Raw genomic sequence first — 23,711 nt, forward strand, 5'->3', positions numbered from 1 at the left:
ATTGGTATCTGCAAGACCACCCTGGCCTCTCTGGGCCGACTGAGGGCTTCGGTAGTGAGCACATTCCTCACTGAGCCCTTTCATAGCAAGTAGGTTATTTCCTTGTCTTTCCCCTACAGGCACTGTCCAGACTCCAGGCGTACCTTCACGAAACGGTTGATGCTGGAGAAACATATACAGCTCATGCACGGCATTAAGGATCCTGACTTGAAAGAAATGACAGAAGCCACCAATGAGGAGGAAACAGAAATCAAAGAAGACACCAAGGTTAAACATTGCAGGTGTTCTCTTTACAGTGATGTTGTGTTGACTTGCTTTCTCCTTTTTTTTTTTTTGCATTAAAATTTTTCTACGGTTACACGATTTAAAAAATTCAGCCTGTGCACAAAGCTGTCAAGTAATAGGAACCCTCTCTCTGCACTCAGCCTGAGTTTTCATCTTGCTCTTAAAGGTAACTTTTTTTTTTTGGTAAGCTAACTTGATGGCACTAGTGAGAAAGAACCCACCTGCCAAGGCAGGAGACCCAGAAGATGTGGGTTCGATCCCTGGGTCGGGAAGATCCCCTGGAGGGCATGGCAACCCACTCCAGCATTCTTGCTTAGAGAATCCCATGGACAGAGGAGCCTGGTGGGCTACTGTCCATAGAAAGAGTCAGACATGACTGAAGTGACTTCACACACAACCTTTATTAAATTTCTTCTATATCCTACCAGATACAGCTTTAGGGATCAATCTGAAAGTGAAAAGTGAAAGTCACTCAGTCGTGTCTGACTCTTTGTGACCCCATGGACTGTACAGTCCATGGAATTTTCCAGGCCAGAATACTAGAGTGGGTAGTCTTTCCCTTCTCCAGGGGATCTTCCCAATCTAGGGATCGAACACAGATCTCCTGCATTGCAGGTGAATTCTTTACCAGCTGAGCTACCAGGGAAGTCAGGGATCAATCTACTTATATAAAAATTTAAGTTTTATGTTGACCCATGGAAGTTGTCTTAGCCAGGGAATTATTTGAATCTAGACTCCTTTGCATTGCTGATGTGTTGGTTGTGAGAGATACCTAATCAAAATTGATTCCCTTTAGCTTCTGTTTGTAATGATGAAAGATGAAGATCAAAAATTCATGCTCTGTCAGTGGATAGTGAACTTGAAGTGGGCAACAGCGTAGGTGTGCCAAACGCTGTTGGAGTACAGCAGTGGTTCAGACATTTCAGAGACTGTGCTGTCTTTGGCATTGTGCTGCGTCTGGAATGTTCCTGGGGAAAAGCCCATGTGTGCTTTCAAAGAGTTAGTCATTGAAATCAGAGTACAAGTCAGACTAGTGTCGCATTAAATTGTAATCCTTCCCTTTAGGTGATGGGGAGGGGGGGTGGAATTAAAGAATGTACATGCAGGGGCAGCTTTAGGTCAAGGTAGAAAAGCCGGCTGGCCATGGAGAAGGTGTCCACGCCCTCCCCTGTCCCCAGCCGCAGCCGCATTGCCTCCCTCCCATCCCCCAGCTACCCCGGCCAGCTCCCAGCGGGACCCCTTTCCGAGTGTGACCTTCCAGCTCAGGCTGTCCCTGTGACGCTCGGCTGGCTCCTTCATCGCTGTTTGTCGCATCCCTCGAAGGTGGGGGCCTGTTTGTCCTGTTGAGCCCCTGCAGGATGCCCGTTCAGCCTGGCGCCGAGCCCGCCTTTGCGGGGCAGAGGGAAAGGGTGACCCTCGGACGGGGCGGGGGCCACACAGCCATAAGGAGCCCACAGCCCGGCTCCCAGAGCCCAGGAGCGCTGCCCATTCTCAGCGCATCACCGGTTCTGTCTTCCTCTCCCAGGCCCCCAGTCCCAAGCGGAAGCTGGAGGAGCCCGTGTTAGAGTTCCGCCCTCCACGAGGGGCCATCACGCAGCCCCTGAAGAAGCTGAAGATCAACGTGTTCAAGGTGCACAAGTGCGCCGTGTGTGGCTTCACCACCGAGAACCTGCTGCAGTTCCACGAGCACATCCCGCAGCACAAGTCGGACGGCTCGTCCCACCAGTGCCGAGAGTGCGGCCTCTGCTACACGTCGCATGTGTCCCTGTCTCGGCACCTCTTCATCGTCCACAAACTGAAAGAGCCGCAGCCGGCGGCCAAGCAGAACGGGGCGGGCGAGGAGAACCAGCAGGAGAACCAGCCCGGGCCCGAGGACGCACCGGCCGACGGCCCCGTGTCGGACCGAACGTGCAAAGTGTGCGCAAAGACGTTCGAGACGGAAGCTGCCTTAAACGCTCACATGCGGACCCACGGCATGGCCTTCATCAAATCCAAAAGAGTGAGCTCGGCGGAGAAGTAGCCGCACCCCCGTCCGCGCCCCCGCACCGGTCCACATTGGAAGCAAAGAGACGTTTTTGTTACGCAGTTGGCGGTATCACAGAGTTAACAGTACTGTCCAGGCTGTTGCAATATATCCCCCCTCTTCCCCTTCTCCGCCTCCTCCTGTCTGTCCTCCTCCCGTTCCTCCTCCATAAGTATTAAAACAGTATTTGAGTTGAAAAGAGTTTGTATATATTTAAACGAATAACTTTTGATACTCTTTGTTACATGTTTATATCAGTATTTGGTGGACAATGTTTTGAAGATTTTTGTTTGTTTCGTTCTTGGGTTGTTGTTGGTTTTTTTGTTTGTTTGTTTCTGGTTTGGGTTAGAGTTTTTCTTTTTTGTACGGTTACTTTAAAACAGAGTTCTTAGCAACAGGGGCAGTTCCTGAATTCCAATCAACCATTTTGTACGTCACAGTTTTGAATGGGTTAACTAATTACAGGCTCCGACAGAGCCTTTTTTAGTGTTTTTAATTTTTAGAATTCACTACATCAATCGTAGGTGACTGTAGGTCTCAAAAACACTAGGGACTTTTAAGTGTCTTAGCACTCTATCCTCAACGTGCCTGCTCGCTAGGGCCGCCACCCGGCACGTGGCCCCTCCTCCCGGCCCGGGGTGTCGGAAGCAGCCCTGCCGGGTGCTTCCCTCCCAGCGAGGGGGGTGGCAGCGGGGGCCAGACATCCAGGAAGGAAAGATGTGGATGGATTCCATTTCAGTGGGGAAGAAAGCTCTTTCTCCTAAAGGGGAAAAGCAAGCGCTAGTTTCCTGGGCCGATTTGCAAGGCTGGCTTCTAAAAGAGCACAAGGAGCTAACGAAGAAAGGGCTGGACTACTGTAAAAGTTACAAACACATTGTTAGACCAGTAGATTTATAGAGTCAACGTTTTTGTCATGTAATTTATTAACTATCACGACGACACAACTAAAAATATCAAGTATTTCTCTGGCTCTTGACAGGAAAAGGAAAAAAAAAAAATCACAGTTGACTTAACCCTTTGCTGTCTAAAGAGTTGGCATTTCCTGTTCTGGGTGCTACTGCCAAAGGTCCCAGTACTTAGACTTGGGATGCACAATTTCCACCTTCCCAATGCAATGCAGCAGCCGGCGGTGTGGCCATCGGCCATTCCCTTCAGCACTGAGCCACCTGGGTTGAGTTCAGCCATTTCAATAAGTACCTTTACTATTGGGTAGTTCAGCTTTCTTAATGCAGCCAAGGTACTCCTCTGTCCCTTCCAGATGTTTATAGTTCTCTGGGAGAGTTATATTTTTTTGGTTTTGTGTTTCATGTTTTCTTTTGCATTTTATATCTTGTATTTATCCCTAAACATGTTTTGTACTTTTTTTTTTTTAAAGAAAAATTATTTTGTGTATATATAGATACACTTGCATGATATACTGTAGTCAACGTTCGAGAGGTCTTGCTGCTGTCAGGTGTCACGCACTAACCGCACCCATCCTAACTGTATTAAACACATTTCATGTATGTAAATAAACCTGGGACATTTGGCCCTTGTGCTTTCGTGAGAGCGTTCTTGATGGTGGGTCTCTGACATCTTCATGGAGTTTAGGGAGTGATTCACTGCAGGGATGGGCTGTGTGGTATTGCAGCATTCTTGCTGCTAATAAGGGCAGCGTATTCATTCTCATTGGCAATCAGCTATTTTTGTCACTTTTGTATCGACTCCATCAGTAGTGGGTATACTGGAGGGTGTGGTTCAGTACTCCTCAACTTGAAATTCATTGCTGTTACTTGTTATATTTATACTTGTATTGCTCTTAAGTTGTATGCATAGCACTTTTCATTTGTTTCTGCATTTGAACCTTGCAATAAACCTGTGTGGTGGGCTGCACGGGTCCTGATAGCCTAGTTTTACAGTCGAGGAAGCTGAGCTCAGATTGAAGTTCTTGGCCTGAGCCCTCATAGCTGGTAAGTGGCTTTGCATATTAGAACCCAGATATTCTTGCTCTAAATCTAGTGCTCGCTCTATGTGTTTATGTGCGTATCGACAAATACTCCTTTATTCAACAAATAAAAAGTATTTGCAAAACACGACACTAGAATTTTTGTTTGTGGCGCTTTGGCTTTTGTAAGATAACCTGGGAGTCTTATCTACTCAAATACCCAACACGCTTGGTAATACGAAATTGGCATCTACTAAATGCCTAGTTGAGCATTGAAGAAAGTTTTTTAAAATGCTGAGAGGTCCACAGTGAAGAAACTGAAATACAGAGTGGACGAACGGTACTCAGGGTCTCCTCTGGTGGCCCTGTGGTAAAGAACACCTGCCAGTGTAGGAGACACGGGTTCGATCCCTGGTCCGGGAAGACCCCACATGCTGCGGAGCTACTAAGCCCATGTGCCACATCTACTGAGGCTGTGCTCTAGAGCCCATGAGCCAACTCCTGAGCCTTTGTGCCATGACCACTGAAGCCCGGGTGCCCTAGAGCCCATGCTCTGCACCAAGAGAAGCCACCGCAGTGAGAAGCACACACACTGCAACTAGAGAAAAGCGTGTGCTGCAACGAAGACACAGCCAGAGATAAAATCATTAAAAAAAAGAAAAACACCACCCAATGCCGAAGCCCTGGGAGGAAGCCTGGATGGTTCACCTGAAGAGGGATTGATGAGCCGGAAGATGGATTGTGAAGAACCCCCCTAGAGCGCAGCAGAGAGATAAGGAGATGAAATACATGAAAGAGGTTAGGAGCCCAGAAAGATAAAAGCAGCAAGTTTAATGGGCTTCCCTGGTGGCTCAGCAGTAAAGAATCGTCCTGCTAGTGCAGGAGACGCGGGTTCAATCCCTGGGTTGAGAAGATCTCCTGGAGAAGGAAATGGCAACCCACTGCAGTATTCTTCTTGCCTGGGAAATCCCATGGACAGAGGAGTCTAGTGGGCTACAGTCCTTTGGGTCACAAAAAGTCAGAGATGACATGGTCGACTCAACAACAATGAGTTTAATAGTTCCAGAAAGGGGGGATAGAATTGGGGAGAGCCAGTATGGAAAATTCTTGTTTTCTTGCTAAGTTGTGCCTGACTCTTTTGTGACCCCAGGGACTATAGCCCACCAGGCTCCTCTGTCCATGGACTTCTCCAGGCAAGAATACTGGAGTGGGTTGCCATTTCCGTCTCCAGTGGGAAATTTCTAGCTATTCACGAAAGATACGAATATTTGGATTAACATGATGGATGCTGAGCAAAAAAATCCACATTGGGGCTTATGAATTTTGCCCATTTTTTATTAGTTGTAACTGGGGCACATCCCATGAATTTTTAGGAGTCCCACTTCCTCTGTTGGTGGAGAAAGAGGGTGAGGCTGACAGAGTAGGCTGGGTCCAAGTTGTAAAAAGCTTTGAATGACAATCCAGGGGGGTTGTACTCTGATCGAGATGAGTTATTTGGACAGGGGAGTGATAACCAGATTAACTGGTGGCAGTGCTTAGGATAGATTGTGGCAAAATGTATCGAGCAGTATTAGGTTGTGCTGTGGTTATAACCTTTCATCTTAATGACTTACAATAAGACATTTCTTGCCCAGATGTTGCTACAAGGCTCCACTTTGAACAAAAGCTGCCAGGTGTTGTGGCAGAAGGCGAGTGCGGTTGGATGCTCGGGCCCAGAAGTGTCAGATGCCCGTCTCCACAACTCACCGACCAAAGCCAGTCACATGGTCCTGCCTCACTAACTACAAGGAGGCAGAGAAATGTGGTCCCACCTCATGCCCAGAAGACTGGAAATATTGGCACAGCCTAAATGACCATCCTGGGAATAGAGCTTATATCAATGTAGCTACGGTGCTAACATAGTGGGCAACGTGGACTTGAGGACTCAGCTCAGGGTAGAGGAGGGAGGCGTAGAAAGAGGCTGCAGTTGTAGGTAGCATTTCAGGAGGAGGATGAAGCTAATTCCATGCTGCAAGATACAGAGAAGAGACGTCTGAAAGTTCAGACCTAAGTGATTTAATGAACAGAAAAGAAACAGATTTATTTCAAGGTGTGGACTGCTTAAATAGAAATATAGACATCAAAACGAAGAGCTGTTTATAGGGAAGGGGAACTTGAACATTAGATATCCATTCAAGGTTAGTTTTTGTTTGAATCAATGTGTGTGGTTGAGTGATTTTGATCAATAATTGAGTAACAGTAATACGTAAAGAAGAAAGCCAGCAAAGTGGTAAAACATAAAATGAAGCAAAGGATGATGTAGGTTTGGCATTCATGGCATAGACAACTGCTTCCTGCCAAACATTTTCTTCAAATTCCTGACTCCTACTGCATTACAGATTCCAAGGAACAACTGGTCTACCCCCAAGCTCTGATGGGCACCTCTCTTCAGGGTCAGTGGGCTAGTGAGTTCCATCCCAGGATCTTTGACCAACGGAAATTTCCTTTTGAAAAGTTTGGCAGAAAAAGTTTATATATTTCATAACCATCATGCCATGAGCACTGTTATTTTTTTAATGCCTTCTTGGAAGGTGAAAAAAGTAAAGAACTTTACAAAATAAAATATGCCTTAAAAGAACCATTTATTTATCCAAAGAATAGTCTGAAAACAAAGGAGTGTACCAAATGTGGGTGTTATTTATGCCATTTAGTTACACACACACACGCGCACACTGCCAATGAGATGCTGTAAGGATACCAGATCACAGCTCTCTTCCTTTTTAAGCATACATCTTCTAAATAAGGAACCTGGAGTTAGTTAGCTTAAAATCTTGGCTTCTGCTCATGCACAGTTCAGTCTTTGCTTAAATGGATTATTTTTTTTTAGAATCATTATAGAGTTACTTTATTTTTTAAAATTTACTTATTTATTTTTTTGATTGCAGCACATGGACTTCTCATCGTGGGAGCTTCTCTTGTTGCGGAGCCCAGGCTCTAGGCGGGTGGGCTTCAGTAGTTGCAGCTGCACTCAGCGCCTGTGCGCAGTCATTTCAGCTCAGGGCGCTAGAGCGAGCACTTAGTAGCTCCAGAGCAAGCACTCAGTAGCTCCAGAGCGAGCACTCAGTAGCTCCAGAGCGAGGACTCAGTAGTTGTGGCACAAGGGCTTTGATTGTTCGGCAGCGTGTGGAATCTTCCTGGACCAGGGATAAAACCTGTGTACCCCGCATTGGCAGGCAGATTCTTATCCACTATACCACCAAGGAAGTCCTTAAATGGATTCTTGAAACTTTATTGTTTGAGTTTCTTTTTGCAGTGAGGAACCTCACACTGCTACAGAGTTAATCATAAACCTTTGGGGTATGGAACGTGAGCTTGTTTCTCTGCAAAGAGCCTCTCTGTCTGCTGTTAGAAGCTACTGGACTAGCCGGTGTTAATTCGGTAGTCAGCATGACTCCCAAAGCACTGATTCTGAACAGCCTGGCCTCGATCCACATGGTCTGTGTGTAAGGTCGAATTTGAGACTTGGCTACTGTCAGTCTTTGCTGTAACAGAGAGCATTCTCTTTTGACATCCATTTCCCTCTCCCTACAGTCCCTGTAGCTTTGGGTGAACATTTAGTAAAGACTCAACACACTGCGTGATAAAAGTTTCATCACCTTGGCCTAGGTTTTGCTGGAAGTCTGTTCATTTATGTTTGCTGCCTTTGTTAGAAAGGGAGACCTGGGGGTGTCCAGCATTGGGGTTCTGTATGAATTAGGGTCCTAGCAGGACACAAATGACACACTAGAAAAGGTTTAGTTTTATTGTAATTAAGGAAGGGACTGTATACTGGGCTGGAACAAAGGATGTCGAGGGTCACAGAGAGCTAGAGCCACAGTCACAGCCAAGGAAGAGCGGTGGGAGAGAAATTACAGAGACGCTTCCTCTTCACACTCGACAATTTCCGGCCTGCACCTCCCACTGGTGAAAACCGAATAAAAGCCAGAAAAAAGAAAGCCCAGTCATAGTCTGCAACGTCAGTGTGCTGGGCAGAGAGCGGGACACAGACGGATACTTGACGGATGGGCGCTGGGGCGGGGGACAAGGTTAGGATCGCAGATCAGAAGTGCATGCTCTACACCAGCACATTTTATCCCCCATGGGTAAGCTGTCAGCTGGAACGGGGGGCTGTGGATTCCACATCTATCTTTTTGTTCCAACTTCCTCACCAGGTTTACCCTGGAATTATACCCTTGCCCTAGTGGTTATTTTTACTTAAAGGAAACAGAAGAGCTTTTCCCAGAAAACATGTTTCCAAATTAAACTTAATGAGGTTAGTTTTGACTCCTGAAGCAACGCTATGTATGTTTCACAGTATTTAAAGGAACTGATTATTTAATGTGCTTTTCTATTTGATTGTAAGCTGCTATCCTTGGGCTTTTCTTAGTTATAATTGTAAATTACACTCCCATAGCAAGGTTGTTTCTAAACACAATCCTTTGCAAGATGATATTTTTACCTAGGGGAACTCTAAAATTAGAGTCCACCCTATCACACTTCCAACAAGTTTCCAGAAAGGGAGGATTTAGCCCAAGAGCAATTGTCTGATCTTCAAGTTGAGTTTAACTGGATTGGTTATTTCTGGAGAAGAAACATCATCTTTTTTTTTTTTTTTTTTTTGAAAAAAGAACAAGGAAGGCATAGAGCCCCTGACTGGAGAGAATGGTGTGAAGTTGATGTGAGTCAGGAGAAAGCGGAGTTGCCTGTGTCAGAGGAAAACAACCCCATCTTGAAAAGGGTAGAAGACACATCTCTGAGCAGGGGTAATGGACATTTATCTTGATTCCATCAGTTCAGTGTCTGATTCCTTTCTGGGAATCTACCACTGTGTGAATCTGAGAGGATGGATCTTGCCTCCTACTCCCAAAACCAGAAGGTCCAGCCTCCCTGACCCCCAGCAGCCTAATCTCAGGCATGGGATGACCAGCACGTGGTCAAAATGGTGCTCTTGCTTTGACTCTGGAGTCGGTGACACAACAAACTGGGGACAGTTAAAATGGACGCATTGTGGTGGCACGGTGGCAATGGTCGTGGTGATTGCAGACGGGAAATCACACAGAGCATTGCATTCGTTGCTCAGGAAGAGGGGAGAACCAAGGTCTGGGAGGAAAGAATGTGGACAATGCTTGGCATCTCTGCCCAGCTGGGAACCAGTTTGCCTTCCAGGAACCACCGACAATCTTGGCCCCAAGGGTCCTCTTATGGTGGGACATTTTGAAGCTTAAGCTTTTCCTTCCCTCTTAATAAGACACTATCCCAGCAACATGACAATGTCAATTATTTTAACATCCTACAGAAGTATAGTTGATTTGGCCTTCCCGGAGGATGTAGGAGACACAGACAGGTTCAATCCCTGAGTCAGAAAGATCCCCTGGAGAAGGGAATGGCTGTCCACTCCAGTATTCGGTTTACTTCAGTTCAGTCGCTCGGTCGTGTCCGACTCTTTGCGACTCCATGGACTGCAGCACGCTAGGCCTCCCCGTCCATCACCAACTCCCGGAGTTTACCCAAACTCATGTCCACTGAGTCGGTGATGCCATCCAACCATCTCATCATCTGTTGTCCCCTTCTCCTCCCACCTTCAATCTTTCCCAGCATCAGGGTCTTTACAATGAGTCAGCTCTTCACATCAGGTGGCCAAAGTATAGGAATTTCAGCTTCATCATCAGTCCTTCCAATGAACACCCGGGACTGATCTTTAGGATGGACTGGTTGGATCTCCTTGCAGTCCAAGGGACTCTCAAGAGTCTTCTTCAACACCACAGTTCAAAAGCATCAATTCTTCAGAGCTCAGCTTTCTTCACTGTCCAACTCTCACATCCATACGTGACTACTGGAAAACCATACCCTTGACTAGACAGAGCTTTGTTGGCAAAGTAATGTCTCTGCTTTTGAATATGCTGTCTAGGTTGGTCATAACTTTCCTTCCAAGGAGTAAGCGTCTTTTAATTTCATGGCTACAGTCACCATCTGCAGTGATTTTGGAGCTCAAAAAACTGTCTGTCACTGTTTCCACTCTTTCCCCATCTATTTGCCATGAAATGATGGGACCAGATGCCATGATCTTAGTTTTCTGAATGTTGAGCTTTAAGCCAACTTTTTCACTCTCCTCTTTCACTTTCATCAAGAGGCTTTTTAGTTCCTCTTCATTTTCTGCCATAAGGGTGGTGTCATCTGCATACCTGAGGTTATTGATATTTCTCCCAGCAATCCTGATTCCAGCTTGTGCTTCCTCCAGCCCAGCGTTTCTCATGATGTACTCTGCATAGAAGTTAAATAAGCAGGGTGACAATATACAGCCTTGACGTACTCCTTTTCCTATTTGGAACCAGTCTGTTGTTCCATGTCCAGTTCTAACTGTTGCTTCCTGACTATTAGTGCCTGTAAAAATTCCATGGACAGAGGAACCTGGTGGGCTAGAGTCCATGGGGTCGCAAAGAGTCAGACACGGCTGAGTGACTGAACATTCATACATACTTAGCTGACTTACAATGTTGTGTTAATTTCTGCTGTGGAGAAACAAATTCAGGTGTATATATATTCTTCTTCATATATCCACATCCTTTGTCTTATTATTTTCCAAGCTGCTTTGTCACGGGATGTTGACTATCGCTCCCTGCATGGTAGGGACAAGCGGGCCCTTGTGTATCCGCCCTGTGGACACCGTCCGTCTGCACCTGCTGACCCAGACTCCCGCTCCTTCGCTCCCGCCGCCGCCTCCCCCCCTCCCAGCGCCTGGCGCTTGCTGACCCCTCCGCCTGGGCGGCCGCCCCTGTTGTTCCATGGGGGCCTTTTCCCTCCTTCCAGGTTGGCTCTGGGGTCAGCTGCTCGGAAGGACTTCCGGGTCACCTCACTCAGCGTGCCCGCGCCCGCTGCTCACCGACGTCACAGTCCGTTTCTCCACCTGCATTCTCGTCGTTTCCGGCACTTCCCCGCCTGCCGCCATGCGCCTCTGTGTCAGCGCTGCGCCACCCTCTGGACGGGACGCTCCAAGCTGTTCCATGACCTCGGCCTGCTTTCTGACCCGCGTCCACCACCTCCTCTCACTGGAAGAGGGGCTCTTCACGTTGCAGCCTGCGAACGGTGGATACGAGTTTTCCCATCAGGATGATCTTTATTCTTGTCAGCAAAGAAAATTCCTGGCTTTCTCAAGTCCACGGCCAAGTGGTGAGAGGCCAAGCGCTCTTTTTCCTCTTCCGTTGAGCCAGCTTCTTGAATCCAATGGCGGCGGCATTAATAAGAGCAGGAGCTGCTGATAGCCTCCTCCGGAAATGATAGAGGCTTGCTTTCAGGAAGGGAAGGTGTTCTTTATTTTCATGTCCTATTTTTACGCCCAGCACGGTGCCTTGTGGAAAACAGGTGCTTAAAACATCTTCAAAGAACAGCTGAGTCTCCTTGAAGCTCGATTAGTCAAAATTTTATTTCTTAAGAGTTGGGAAAAAGATTATAAAGGTCTTGAAAAGTGAGATTCCCTCTTTTCTTTTTTATTTATGTGGAATTTAAAAAGATCATTTAGGTGGTTTTTATTACTGATGATTAAAATGTGGGTATGCTGCTCATTACATTTTCCCCTCTGTTGGCAAAAGATGGAACACTTCATACTGAATTCTAAAAGGCAATTTCATATTTTCAAGGACGATACAGTGTCAACAACTGACGTGGAAATAAATCCAGGCTTGAGAGATTTTTCTGCTTAATCATTCTTAAATATTCAAATTACCTAAACCTCCAGTATTTTCAACCCTCCCCTTCTTTGCCTTTTATTTATTTATTTTTTAACATTGAAAGTGTTAAGCACAGGAGATACACACGGAAGTGAGACCTTTAACACTAACTAATGTTTATCACTCAGGAGCTCTGATGTAACACTAGGAAACAGCTGAGGAAGGCTGATTATATGCTCTTACGCATTAACAGATGGGGAAAGGGAACAGCTTAAACTCTGGTTTCTGGTGCCAAATTAGGTCCATTTTTCAGTCCAAGTTGTTGCTTCCTCTGTGTAGTTCCAGATTGGATGTTCTCCTTCATGTTTGGCGCTGACATTTCAGCTTCTATTCCAATTTAAGAACAGTCTCCCAGGTGCATAGTAACAATCAATATATTCACAGCAGAAAATAATTTTGAGGTAGACTCAGAGGGTTTCAAGGTCAGAGAAGACCTTAAAGGTGATTTTTAAAAAGACCATTTGATGACTAAGTCTCGTCGATAACATGCTCATCTAGTGCTCAGTCAATATTTGGATACCTCCAAGGGCAGAGACCTCTCTACCATTGGGAAGAGCCCAGTTCATCTTTGGGGAGTTTTGACTAGAAAACTCTTCACTGTTTCAAAACTGTCCTTTTGTAACTTGGAGCTAATGGTCTATTTTTTTCAAGGAACTATTCACCCTGTATCAATTTAACTGCTTCTGCTTGTGTGCCTGAATCTTTTTTCTTTAGATCAATAACCATAACAGAATAATAAATCCCCACAATAGCCACTGTTTATTAAGGGTCTACTATAGGTCAGACCGGAGAAGGCAATGGCACCCCACTCCAGTACTCTTGCCTGGAAAATCCCATGGACGGAGGAGCCTGGTAGGCTACAGTCCATGGGGTCGCTAAGAGTCGGACACGACTGAGCGACTTCACTTTCCCCTTTCATGTACTGGAGAAAGAAATGGCAACCCACTCCAGTATTCTTGCCTGGAGAATCCTAGGGACGGCAGAGCCTGGTGAGCTGCCGTCTATGGGGTCGCACAGAGTCAGACACGACTGGAGCGACTTAGCATAAGCATAGCATAGCATAGGTCAGACAGGCTTCCTAGGTGGCGCTAGTGGTAAAGAGCCCGCCTGCCAAAGCAGGAGACTTGAGACGCAGGTTTGATCCCTGGGTTGGGAGGATCCCCTGGAGAAGGGAATTCCTACCCACTCCAGTCTTCTTGCCTGGAGGATCCCATGGACAGAGGAGCCTGGAGGGCTACAGTCCATAGGGTCACCAAGAGCTGGACACAACTGACGGACTTTCACTTAGAGAGGTTATTATTTAAGGACAGACTTCCCAGAAAGAAAATATCTATACCATGAAAAATCCAGATCCACACATTTTATGTTTTTTTAAGGTAGATAAATGCAGTCACCACAGTCTTTTTTCCAGCACTGTTTGCTACATTGGACGTGCATCCTAAGCCCCCTGGGATGAAGTGGGTGTTTATTTGTCCTACCGCAATACCAGGTCTTTCCGTGGGGAGGTTCATCACTCCCACTTGTGGCTTTCAAATCCGGCAAACATATTAACAGATGCACAAAATGCCCAGATGACGACACAGAAGCCCTTCTTTGCTTAGCATTTACTGAACGTTCTGTAGATTGGATTCACAATCATTCTTGGATAAAAATCAAATCCTGCCACCTCACATCCTCCGTAGGTTTATTTGTTAAACCCAGAGATGTACACAAGATGTCTAACTCGAGAAAGTCTAGTCTGGTCCCTATTAACTGGAAATGTTAATCTGCAAAGCTAAAGGAAGCCAGGTGGTCAGCGGCTCCCACATCCACGGTGCGAGTTTACTCAACAATAACAAGTCATACACAAATCAGTTTCCATGGTTTGTTCAACGCGGCCGCTTTGCAGGTGGTGGAGGAGACACAGCTTGTCTCGGCACGCTAAGGGGCGAGAATGTCACATTTCTCCCCAACACGCTGTAGTCTGGTGTTTCATAAATGCAAGGTTTTGTCTTTCGAGGGAAACTTTATCCTGACAGGTTAAGGTCTTCACTGAAGATGGCCCTGACTTTACTGTTTTGTCTGCTGTCTTTTCAATTTCAATTGCCTTTTGTTTTTCCTGCAAGAAATATTTCTCTCAAGTGCATGCAGGACGTTGATGAATTCCTTTCTGATCTGAATTCAGTGGAGCCCAAAGAATATGCTCTAAGAAGTAAGTAGGTTTTTCCTGGCCTGTTGGGTAGCTGAACATGGGGTAGACAGATTTGGGCTTGGGATGTTCTAGAAAAACTCTTGAGAATTAAAAACCCAGGACCAAATAGGAAAGAGAAGAGATATTCAATTTACAATTTGCACCAGGAATCAAGAAGAGAGGTGGAATTTTAACTGCAGAAGGCACTAGAGAGGGTGGTATTAATTCCAGCCAGAAGGAATCTCATGGGTACCAGTTTCTCAATGAGATGAAGATTTATTTGTAAATTGTATGATGCTGTTTACTATTTTTGAAGTTGATAATATTTCACTGCTGTATGAGATGGCTTGGTTTATTTTTTCCTCTAGACATTTAGTATGCTTTTGATAAAGAATTGCTTCACTATTTAGGAAACAGGTCTGCCCATTATATGTTTGATGGTAAATTCTGAGGAGTATTTTGGTGAACGTATTGGCTCAAATTGTATATAAAAAGTTTGATTGTAGCCAGACCTCTTTGCGTGCTATATGGATGGACGGCAGGCTGAAGTAATTTTATTTTTTGTTAGTTTTCCAGAATTATCTTCACAGCTAAAGGGACATATACATCCCTGCCAGAAAGGGGCAAGAAATCAGATTCATTTTCAGTGGGAGAACTTCTCCAGGAGGATGATTCCTTCTTGATGCTGATGTAAACCACTAAGGAGGAAAAATGTAAAAACTCACTTTTTCCAAAGCCAGAAACACTCTCACAGCAATTTTCATTTCCATTTAACACATGAATAACTTATTTTGTATTGGGAAATCCTTAGGAACATAATATACATTATAAAGATAAACAAAAATTTTGATCTAATATTGAGTAATTCAAAACAGCACATGACTTGAAGCAATTACTTCAAATTATATGTTCTTGTAGTTAATGAAATGATAGGGTGATATGAATCCAATGGATTCAATAACCATCTTCAAGTTTTATTTTGGAATCGATTATGTTTTGCTGTAATAGTTGGTGATATTGACAGGGAACATTCTGACAAACACAGGCCAAATAAGCTGGCCAAGACACTCCGGAAGGGTGTGATGCATCCTGGTGATGTGGTGCTGGTAGGTATCATCATCACTGGTCACAGCCTTGTTAGCGCTTTATTTGTCTTGTAAGTTACTCTAGCCATGCACCTACGATGTTCTGTCTGTAGGCACGTGAAAATTGAAACCTTATTTATTTTTTTAGTTATAGAAGTGTCCCAAAGTTGAATGGTCCAAGAAAGAGCTGATTGATGTATATAAATGGGGTAAGGACCATTAGTTAATTCAATAGATGAATATTACTATCTGGTGCTGTAACTGAGTTTCGCTCTGATGCATCCCCAGAGCTCTTGCCATCGTTGCTTTGACGTGTTGTCTGAGATTTTCGAGCATAGATCGTGGTTCTGACCTTTGTTCTCAGCGTGGTTTTCCTGACAGTCATGTGGGTGGAAAAATCATGAAAGTCAGTGTTCAGAGAGTATGTTCACACGGCGGGAGCTGCTCCCAGCCCAGTGCAAGAGCTGTGTCTCCTTTAGCCCTAATGCCCCCCACCGGGGGGGGGGGAGGTTATTTTCACTTCTGTTTTATAAGTGAGCCACAAAGATGCAAAGCATCTTGCCGAAATAAGTGATGCAAGTAGGATTTGAAACCAGGTCATCTGATTCCCAAGCCTGCATTTTCAATTACTGCCAAAAATAAACAGCAACCAGAGAAACAAGACCAAAAATAGTCATCAGCGAAAAAAAAAGCAGAAACACATGTATCAATATGAAGGGAGTATGCAGAAATAACATCAAGGAAAAAAAGTTGTGGAAGAATATATATATATATAGTAGGTAAAGTTTCAAAAATGCAAATTAAAGTGCTCTTTTGCTTTTGGGGATATACATACTTAGTACAAATGGAAAGAAATGCATGAGAATGATAACCTCCAAATTCGGTTAGAGGTTGCCTTGCAGTGGGGATGGTGAGGGTAGGGATGTCATTGGGGATCCATCAGGGTCAAGTTGTGCTTTTTAAGCTGGGCGACTGCAACACAGGTGTTTCTTATTTTTTTTCTTTGTGCCTTTTTAAGATATTGAATGTTGCATAGTAATGTTTTGAAACTCCATCCCCAATCCAAAGCACAGATGACAACAGCAGAACCTCTGATAATGGGTGGGGTCTGAGGAATAAAGTGGAGGGAGAGGGTGCTTGAAATTCAGGCAGACGTGTTTGTTTTTGCAGAAGGGAATCGGTGTCATTGCTGCAGTGTAACAGGGGAGAGCTTGGTATTAGAGCCTGGGACAGACACGGTCTGGCAGAGGAGGCTGGATTAGAGAGGGTGGAGCTTACGGGAAGGAAGAGTCCAGGAAGACGACTCTCAGATGAGGTTTCCGTGCTTCCTTCCCTCCATGCTTCTGCATTAAAGGGAACAGAATCCATCCATCGCTGTTTGAAGGCTTTCCTTTTGCCACCCTCTGGGCCCCTGTCAGCTGAAGTCCGCAGGCCGGCGTTCTGGCCCCTCTGCTTCAGATTTTTTGTTTTATTTACTTGTCTATTTTTTGGCTGCCCTCGGGCCCTCTCTGGTTGCCTCTCCGCGTGGGGCTCCTTCTGTCGTGGGGCGCAGGCCCCAGCCCGCGAGCTGCAGCAGTTTTGATGGCAGGCTCGTTAGCTGCGGCCCGTGGGCTTCAGAGAGCTGGCTCAGTAGCTGCGGCTCCCAGGATTAGCTGATCCGAGGCGATGGGGGATCCTCCCAGGCCAGACACTCAACTGGTGTCTCTTGCACTGCAAGGTGGATATTCTTGACCACTGGACCAGCAGGGAAGCTCTTGTTTTGCTTTTATACTCCGCAATCCACAGAAATCTACATTCAATCACTTCTAAAAAAATTGCGGCCTCAAAGATCGCTGGCATCTTCTCTGCTGACTAATCATTTCTTTCTCCTTGACCATGGTGGTGTCAACTATCTTCCTTCTTAAAACTCGCCTGTTTCTAACTCAAGGATCGTCCTTCCTTACAGGGATCTGTCTTCTCTCTCCACCTCTCTCTGCCTGCACCTTCCCACCCACTCCTTTCCTCATGGTCCTTTCCTTGTAAACAGAACCCCATTTTAGAAACAAGGCATCGATCCACAGGCACTGTGCTGGGTGGGCAGGCCTGGCACCTGGACGCTCGTCCTGTTTAGGCCGAGAACCAGCCGTGTGCTTGGCCCCAGCCAAGCCGTGTCACTTTGCGAAACGAGTTTTCTCACCCATGAAGTGGAGAGCTTGTGCTTCTCGAAGTGTGAGGATCTGCATCAGCTTAAAAATGTTCTAATTTCTCCGCTCAGGAGTCTGCTCCAGCCGGGGTCAAGTGTTTAAGCTGAATGTCCAACACAGGGACTTTTAAGGGTTAAATCACATAAATTAACAATTGGGTAGAGTATGTTAGGGAAAAGGGAATGGCAACCCACTCCAGTATTCTTGCCTGGAGAATCCTAGGGACGGCGGAGCCTGGTGGGCTGCCGTCTATGGGGTCGCACAGAGTCGGACATGACTGAAGCGCCTTAGCAGCAGCAGCAGCAGCAGAGTATGTTAAGAACAAAAGGAATGAATACTCAAAATTCATCACTTCCTAATGGTTGTATTGCATCTGGCCATCATCCGTACTCTTTAAACATTTAAAAAAATTTTTAATTTATGTTGTTTATTTGGCTGCGCCAGGTCTCAGTTGCAGCACGTGGGAGCTTCAGTCATTCATTGTGGCGTGTGGGACCTATAGTTGCGGCTTGTGGGATTTAGTTCCCTGACCAGGGATCAAACCCACGCCTCCTGCACTGGGAGTGGGGAGTCTTAGCCACTGGACCCCCGGGGAAGCCCCGTCGTCTGTGCTCCTGAGTGAGTCTGTGTGGCGGAAACGTACTGCTATACTGCTGCCCGCCAGCCTCCGAGCTCAGGTGCAGGGACAGCAGGCTGGGGGCCTGAAGTCAGTGGGGGAAGCATGCTCACCACACAAGTCAGCAATCCCTGCAGGCCAGGACTTGTGTTGCTTTGTTGACTGTCTAGACTTCAGAAGTTGATGGAGAAAATGTTAACAAATTAAAACTTACACTGTGTGTTATGTCTATAGCCTTCGCATTATAAATAGCACCCAAAACTGTCATTCAGCAAAAACATGGCTCACATCCTGGACAAATGGGTGAAGTTCTGGCGTATCTTCCTGGCTTCACATCCGTATTACTCATGAAGGTGGACAAAAATATCACCCAACGTTTATGTGGGGATGACACTCATTGGTGTCATAGGCAAAATCATAGGTTGGCGACAGAAAACGAGAATTTGGCAAAAATTACTGAAAGCATTCTGTGAGCATCAATTGGCTACATGTGGAATTTATAACAAGGAATATTATTATTTTTAAAATGATATTTACATTTTTAATGAGACATACCTTATTTTATTTTTAATATTTATTTGGCTGTGCCAAATCTTAGTTGTGGCATATGGGATCTAGTTCCCTGACCAGGGATCAAACGTGGGTCTGCGGCATCGGGAGCTCAGAGTCTCAGCCACTGGACCACATTTCTTCCTGTTTTTCCTTCCCTTTTGTTCTATCATCGCTTTTGGTTCTCCACCCCCACACCTACTTGTTTTCCTTGCTGTGTTTCTAATATTAGATTTTAATACAAAATGGTGAATTTTTTTAGTCTCTAAGCCATGTTTGACTCTTTTGCAACCACATAGACTGTAGCCCACCAGGCTCCTCTGTCCATGGGGTTTCCCAGGCAAGAAATCCTGGAATGTGTTGCCATTTCTTCCCAAGCGGATCTTCCTGACACAGGGATCAAACACTGTTTCTCCTGCATTGGCAGGCGGATTCTTTACCACTGAGCCACCCAGGAAGACCTTAGTATGTGATCCTTATTAAATACATATGGAGATAGAGGTATATCTATATATCCATATACGCTTTTCAATCATTCTAATCTGGAGACTTCCTGCCTTTGGCTTTATTATATATGTTCTAGAATAATGATTTCGGAGAAGGCAATGGCACTCCACTCCAGTACTCTTGCCTGGAAAATCCCATGGATGGAGGAGCCTGGTAGGCTACAGTCCATGGGGTCGCTAAGAGTCGGACACGACTGAGCGACTTCACTTTCACTTTTCCCTTTCATGCACTGGAGAAGGAAATGGCAACCCACTCCAGTATTCTTGCCTGGAGAATCCCAGGGGCGGCGGAGCCTGGTAGGCTGCCGTCTATGGGGTCGCACAGAGTCGGACACGACTGAAGCGACTTAGCAGTAGCAGCAGAATAATGATTTCACGTCTCCTGTCTGAATATCTTAGCTTCTTCCATCTTTTCTCTTTTCACCTGGAAACTAAGAAGGGTTTATGCTCTTCTATGTTGGCACTTGGCGTAAATGTTTTAATATATAATTTAAACAGCAGATAACGAGCAGATGACCGGCACACACAATAGAAACTCCGTTGAAAGGAGACTCTGAGGCCGTGTTTTGTGTCTTTGGTCCTACCAGGCCCCTCACCAGTTATCCTGCAGGTCTCGCCGTGGCTCACACTGCTCTCCAATTTCCACCCTCCTGGGATCCCGTCTCTCTGTAATCGTGTTGTACTTTCCCCGAGCACGTAGCTGCTGATTCTCTCCAGGCCCGTAGCTTCCTCCACCACATCTCACAAGCTACTTGGCAGTACCCTTGGCTTGGATTAGAATCCCCACTTGGAGAGTGTTACAGGTTGAATTGTGTCTTCCAAAAAGATATGTTGAAACCCCAAGTCCTGGCACTGTGGTCCATGATCCTATTTGGAAACAGAATCTTGATAGATGTGATCAAGTTATGATGGGGTCGTCTGGATTGTTGTTCAGTCCCTCAGTCGTATCTGACTCTCTGCGACCCCATGGACTGCAGCACGCCGGGCTTCTCTGTCCTTCACCATCTCCCAGAGTTTGCTCAAATTCATGTCCAGTTGAGTCAGTGATGTCATCCAACCATCTCATCCTCTGTCACCCCCTTCTCCTCCTGCCCTCAAGCTTGCCCAGCATCAGAGTCTTTTCAATGAGTCGGCTCTTTGCATCAGGGAGGGTCCGAATCCAATGACTCATGTCCTTGTAAGAGGGAAATACGGGACTTCCCGGGTGGTCCATTGCTTAGGGTTCCACGCTTTCATTGCAGGCAGCACGGGTTTGACCCCTGGTTGGGGGACTAAGATCCCACATGCCGTGTGGTGCAGCCAAAAAATAAGCAAAGGGAGACATACACCCAAACACAGACACCCAGGGAGAAACGCTGCCTAACAACCAAGGCAGAGAGCGAAGGTGTGTGTTTAAAAGCCAAGGACCTCCAAGCACTGCCGGCAGATTCTCCTCTGGAGCCTCTAGAAGGAACCCAGCCCCGAGCCCTTGATTTCGGACTTCTAGTCTCCAGAACTATGGGACAAAAACTTCTGTTGTCTCAGGCCACCCGGTTAGTAGTATTTGTTAACACAGCTGCAGGAAACAAATACGGAGAGTTACAGCCTCTCAAAAACAACCACCCTCCAGAAGAAAAAAACAAGTGTTTATTATCTGAGATGAAAATAAAAAAGCAAAGCAAGCAGTCTCAGGTGGGTCCTGGAACTCATTTTCCTTGCAGTGTCCCAGGCCCACCCACGACCACTCCATCGAGTCCAAGCAGACCCATTCGCGGCCCTCTCTGCAGGGCAGGCCTTTCAGGGGGGGTGGATTTATATGGAAAACTGCTCAGCATATTGAGGCCCCGGTGGTTCCACATAACATCTGCATTTTCCTGCGCTTTGTTCCTCGGGGAAATAAGGAGATGGATGGAGGCAGGCTCCTGGTTCCTGAGCAGCCGGCAGGGTTTTTCATTTCCTGTTTTCTCCAACCTCCTCACATCCTTGAAATCTTCTGCAAGCAGCTACTTTTGCTATAAAACTGTCTTAACCCTTCAAGTGCCTTCTCCGGGCTCCTCAGCCCTCAGCCCACTCTGGTGGTTGTGTTGCTGGACTTCCTACTCTGACTGATCACCCACTCCCTTTGGCCTCATCGTGTATCTCTTGGAGTGATTATTTCCAGTCTGTGCGTCTCATCCTCTCTTCTGAAAACCGAGGCCTGGTATGGGGGCGATCGGCAGGTGGCACTCACTTGGCTAGCCAGTCAAGGCCCCAGCAGTGCCTTTGATCTCTGGTCCTCAGTGGGAGACTGACCATCTACATGATTTAAATTCTCAGAACGTTGCCTCTTTTCCCATCTGGCTGTCAGCCTGGAGGGCATTTTATTCAAGGCCACCCCCTCCACTGGTGGTGAATCTAGGACAGAAAAGATGCTGAAACCAAAAAAAGCTCATAATAGAGAAAGGGCAACAGAGTGGGCTTCCCTGAAATTTCTGGGGTAACTGGATTTCAAATATCCATGTTGTGGTAGGCTGAAACCTAGATCCCCAAAGACCTCTCATTCTAACCCCTGGGACCTGTGAATATCACCTTATATGGAAACAAGTTGTTGTCGCTCAGTGGCCCAGTCATGTCTGACTCTTTGTGACCCCATGGACTGCAGCAGACTGCAGCACACCAGGCTTCCCTCTCCATCACCAACTCCCGGACTTTGCTCAAACTCTTGTTTATTGAGTCAGTGATGCCATCCCACCATCTCATCCTCTGTCGTCCCCTTCTCCTCCTGCCTTTGAATTTTCCCAGTATCAGGGTCTTTTCCCAATGAGTCGGTTCTTTGTATCAGGCGGTCAAAGTATTGGAGCTTCAGTTTCAGCATCAGTCCTTCCAGTGAGTATTCAGGGTTGATTTCCTTTAGGGTGGACTGGTTGGAGCTCCTTGCTGTCCAAGGGATCTGCAGATACATTTATCTTAAAGATTTTGAGATGAGAAGGTCATCTTGGCTTACCCAAGTGGGCCCTAAATGCAATCACAGGAATCCTCAGAAGAGGGAGGAAGAGGAGGAGGGAGATTTGACACAGAGGAGATGATGTGACCACAGAGGCAGAGATTGGAGTGACACGACAGCAAGCCAAGGGAAGCTCGCAGCCACCAGAGGCTGGAAGAGGCAGAGGATGATGGACTCTCCCCTGAGGCGTCCAGAAGGAGCACAGCCCTATTGACACGTTGACTTTGGCTAGTGATGCTGATTTTGGACCTCTGGCCTCCAAAACTGTGAGAGAATAAACTTCTGTGTCTTTTAAAAAATAATCACTTATTTATTTATTATTTATTTGGCTGTATTGAGTCTTAGTTGGGGCACACAGGATCTTTGTTGCATCATGCAAGATGTTTTGTTACAGGCAGAGACTCTCTAGTTGTGGCCCTGGGGCTTAGCAGTTGCCGTGTGTGGGCTTAGTTGCTCCTGAGAATGTGGGATCTTAATTCCCTGACCAGGGATCAAACCCACATCCCCTACATTGCAAGTGAAAAGTGTTAGTGGCTCAGTCATGTCTGACTCTTCTCGACCTCACAGACTCTAGCCCATCAGGCTCCTCTGTCCATGGAATTCTCCAGGCAAGAATACTGGAGTGGGTAGCCATTCCCTTCTCCAGGGGATCTTCCCAAACCAGGGATCGAGTCCAGGTCTCCTACATTGCACCAGGCAGATTCTTAACCACTAGACCACCAGGGAAGTCCCAATTTCTGTGGTTTTAAGCCACCAAGTTTGTGGTAATTTGTAACAGCAGTCACAGGAGACTAATATACATACTATTCTCGTTGTTGAAGTCCAAGTGTAACAGTTGGCCAGACACAAGGTGGACTGCCAGGAGACATTTGCAAAGAGCCTGATTCAGGAACTTGGATATCAAATTGATAGCACATCCATATCTATTATCCGTAAGGAGATCCCTGACAACTGATGCTTAGCATTTTATGTGCATCTGCTGCAGAGCAAGTACTATTCAATTCTAGTTTTAAAAAATCTTCAGTGTAACACAGCCATCTGGTAGGTGCTTAATAAATATTTTCTGTAAATGCTGAAGATGACTCATGCTTTCAGGATTTGTTTGTGGCGAAGCATTCTAGAAACTTCTGTTGCCTTCACATTCCTGATATAGATAGGTGCATTCATATTTTAAAATTTAAGATCATTGACCAAGGTCTTTCTTTCCTCCATTTAAAGCCACAGATTGATCAATTCTGCATTTTAATATCCACATGTCATCACCAAGAAAGAAAACGTGTCTGCCAATTAGCTCAGCAGAATTGTTTTTAATCTTTTGGAAATGAAAACTTGGAACAACTGCCATGTGATTTGAAGTAGCAGGTGGGATTAATCATTAGTTTATTCTATCCCTCCGTCCCGTGAAAATCACAGTGTATTTAGATCTGGATGGGGCCCCTGGCCTGGCCTCTCAGGTTCTTGACAGAAACTAATTAAGGGTAAGGCAGGAAAAGGACAACCTGTCTATTCGAATTCATAATCAGAAAGGAAGTAAATCTAATTGGAAAAGTGCACAGCATGCAAAATAACCTCAGCTAGAAAACCATAAATCCAATCCATTTACAAAATGAAATGCCAACTGGAAAGAAAAACAGAGTTTAATCTTCTCAAATGAGGAATTAGGTAT

At 45.9% G+C, this 23,711-nt stretch overlaps 2 protein-coding genes across 42 annotated transcripts in view; both read left to right on the plus strand.

Annotated features, from left to right (window-relative positions):
• Positions 1-3,843, plus strand: part of ZNF532 (zinc finger protein 532) — a 108,556-nt gene extending 104,713 nt beyond the window's left edge. For 36 of the 39 annotated variants that reach the window (XR_014074962.1, XR_014074958.1, XR_014074963.1 and 33 more), the window contains 2 exons: positions 120-267; positions 1,811-3,843. Coding sequence is in view for 20 of the 39 variants with exons in the window: in XM_081562976.1 (XP_081419102.1) it covers positions 120-267; positions 1,811-2,305 (643 nt within the window). In the remaining 19 variants the exon portion in view is untranslated. Of the gene's footprint in view, positions 1-116; positions 452-1,810 lie in introns of all 39 variants that reach the window. The other 3 variants (XR_014074959.1, XR_014074960.1, XM_081562975.1) reach the window with 2 other exon arrangements.
• A 10,025-nt stretch (positions 3,844-13,868) lies between these two features.
• The window catches only part of LOC145534764 (O-acyltransferase like protein-like), a 61,036-nt gene continuing 51,193 nt past the window's right edge, over positions 13,869-23,711 (plus strand). For all 3 annotated transcript variants that reach the window (XM_081562998.1, XM_081562999.1, XM_081563000.1), the window contains exon 1: positions 13,869-14,165. In XM_081562998.1, coding sequence (XP_081419124.1) covers positions 13,952-14,165 — 214 coding nt within the window. In that variant the 5' untranslated portion in view covers positions 13,869-13,951. The remainder of the gene's footprint in view (positions 14,166-23,711) is intronic.

Source organism: Giraffa tippelskirchi, chromosome 14 (assembly GCF_054371585.1).
Source record: "Giraffa tippelskirchi isolate mGirTip1 chromosome 14, T2T-mGirTip1v1.2.pri, whole genome shotgun sequence".
Classification (NCBI taxonomy): domain Eukaryota; kingdom Metazoa; phylum Chordata; class Mammalia; order Artiodactyla; family Giraffidae; genus Giraffa; species Giraffa tippelskirchi.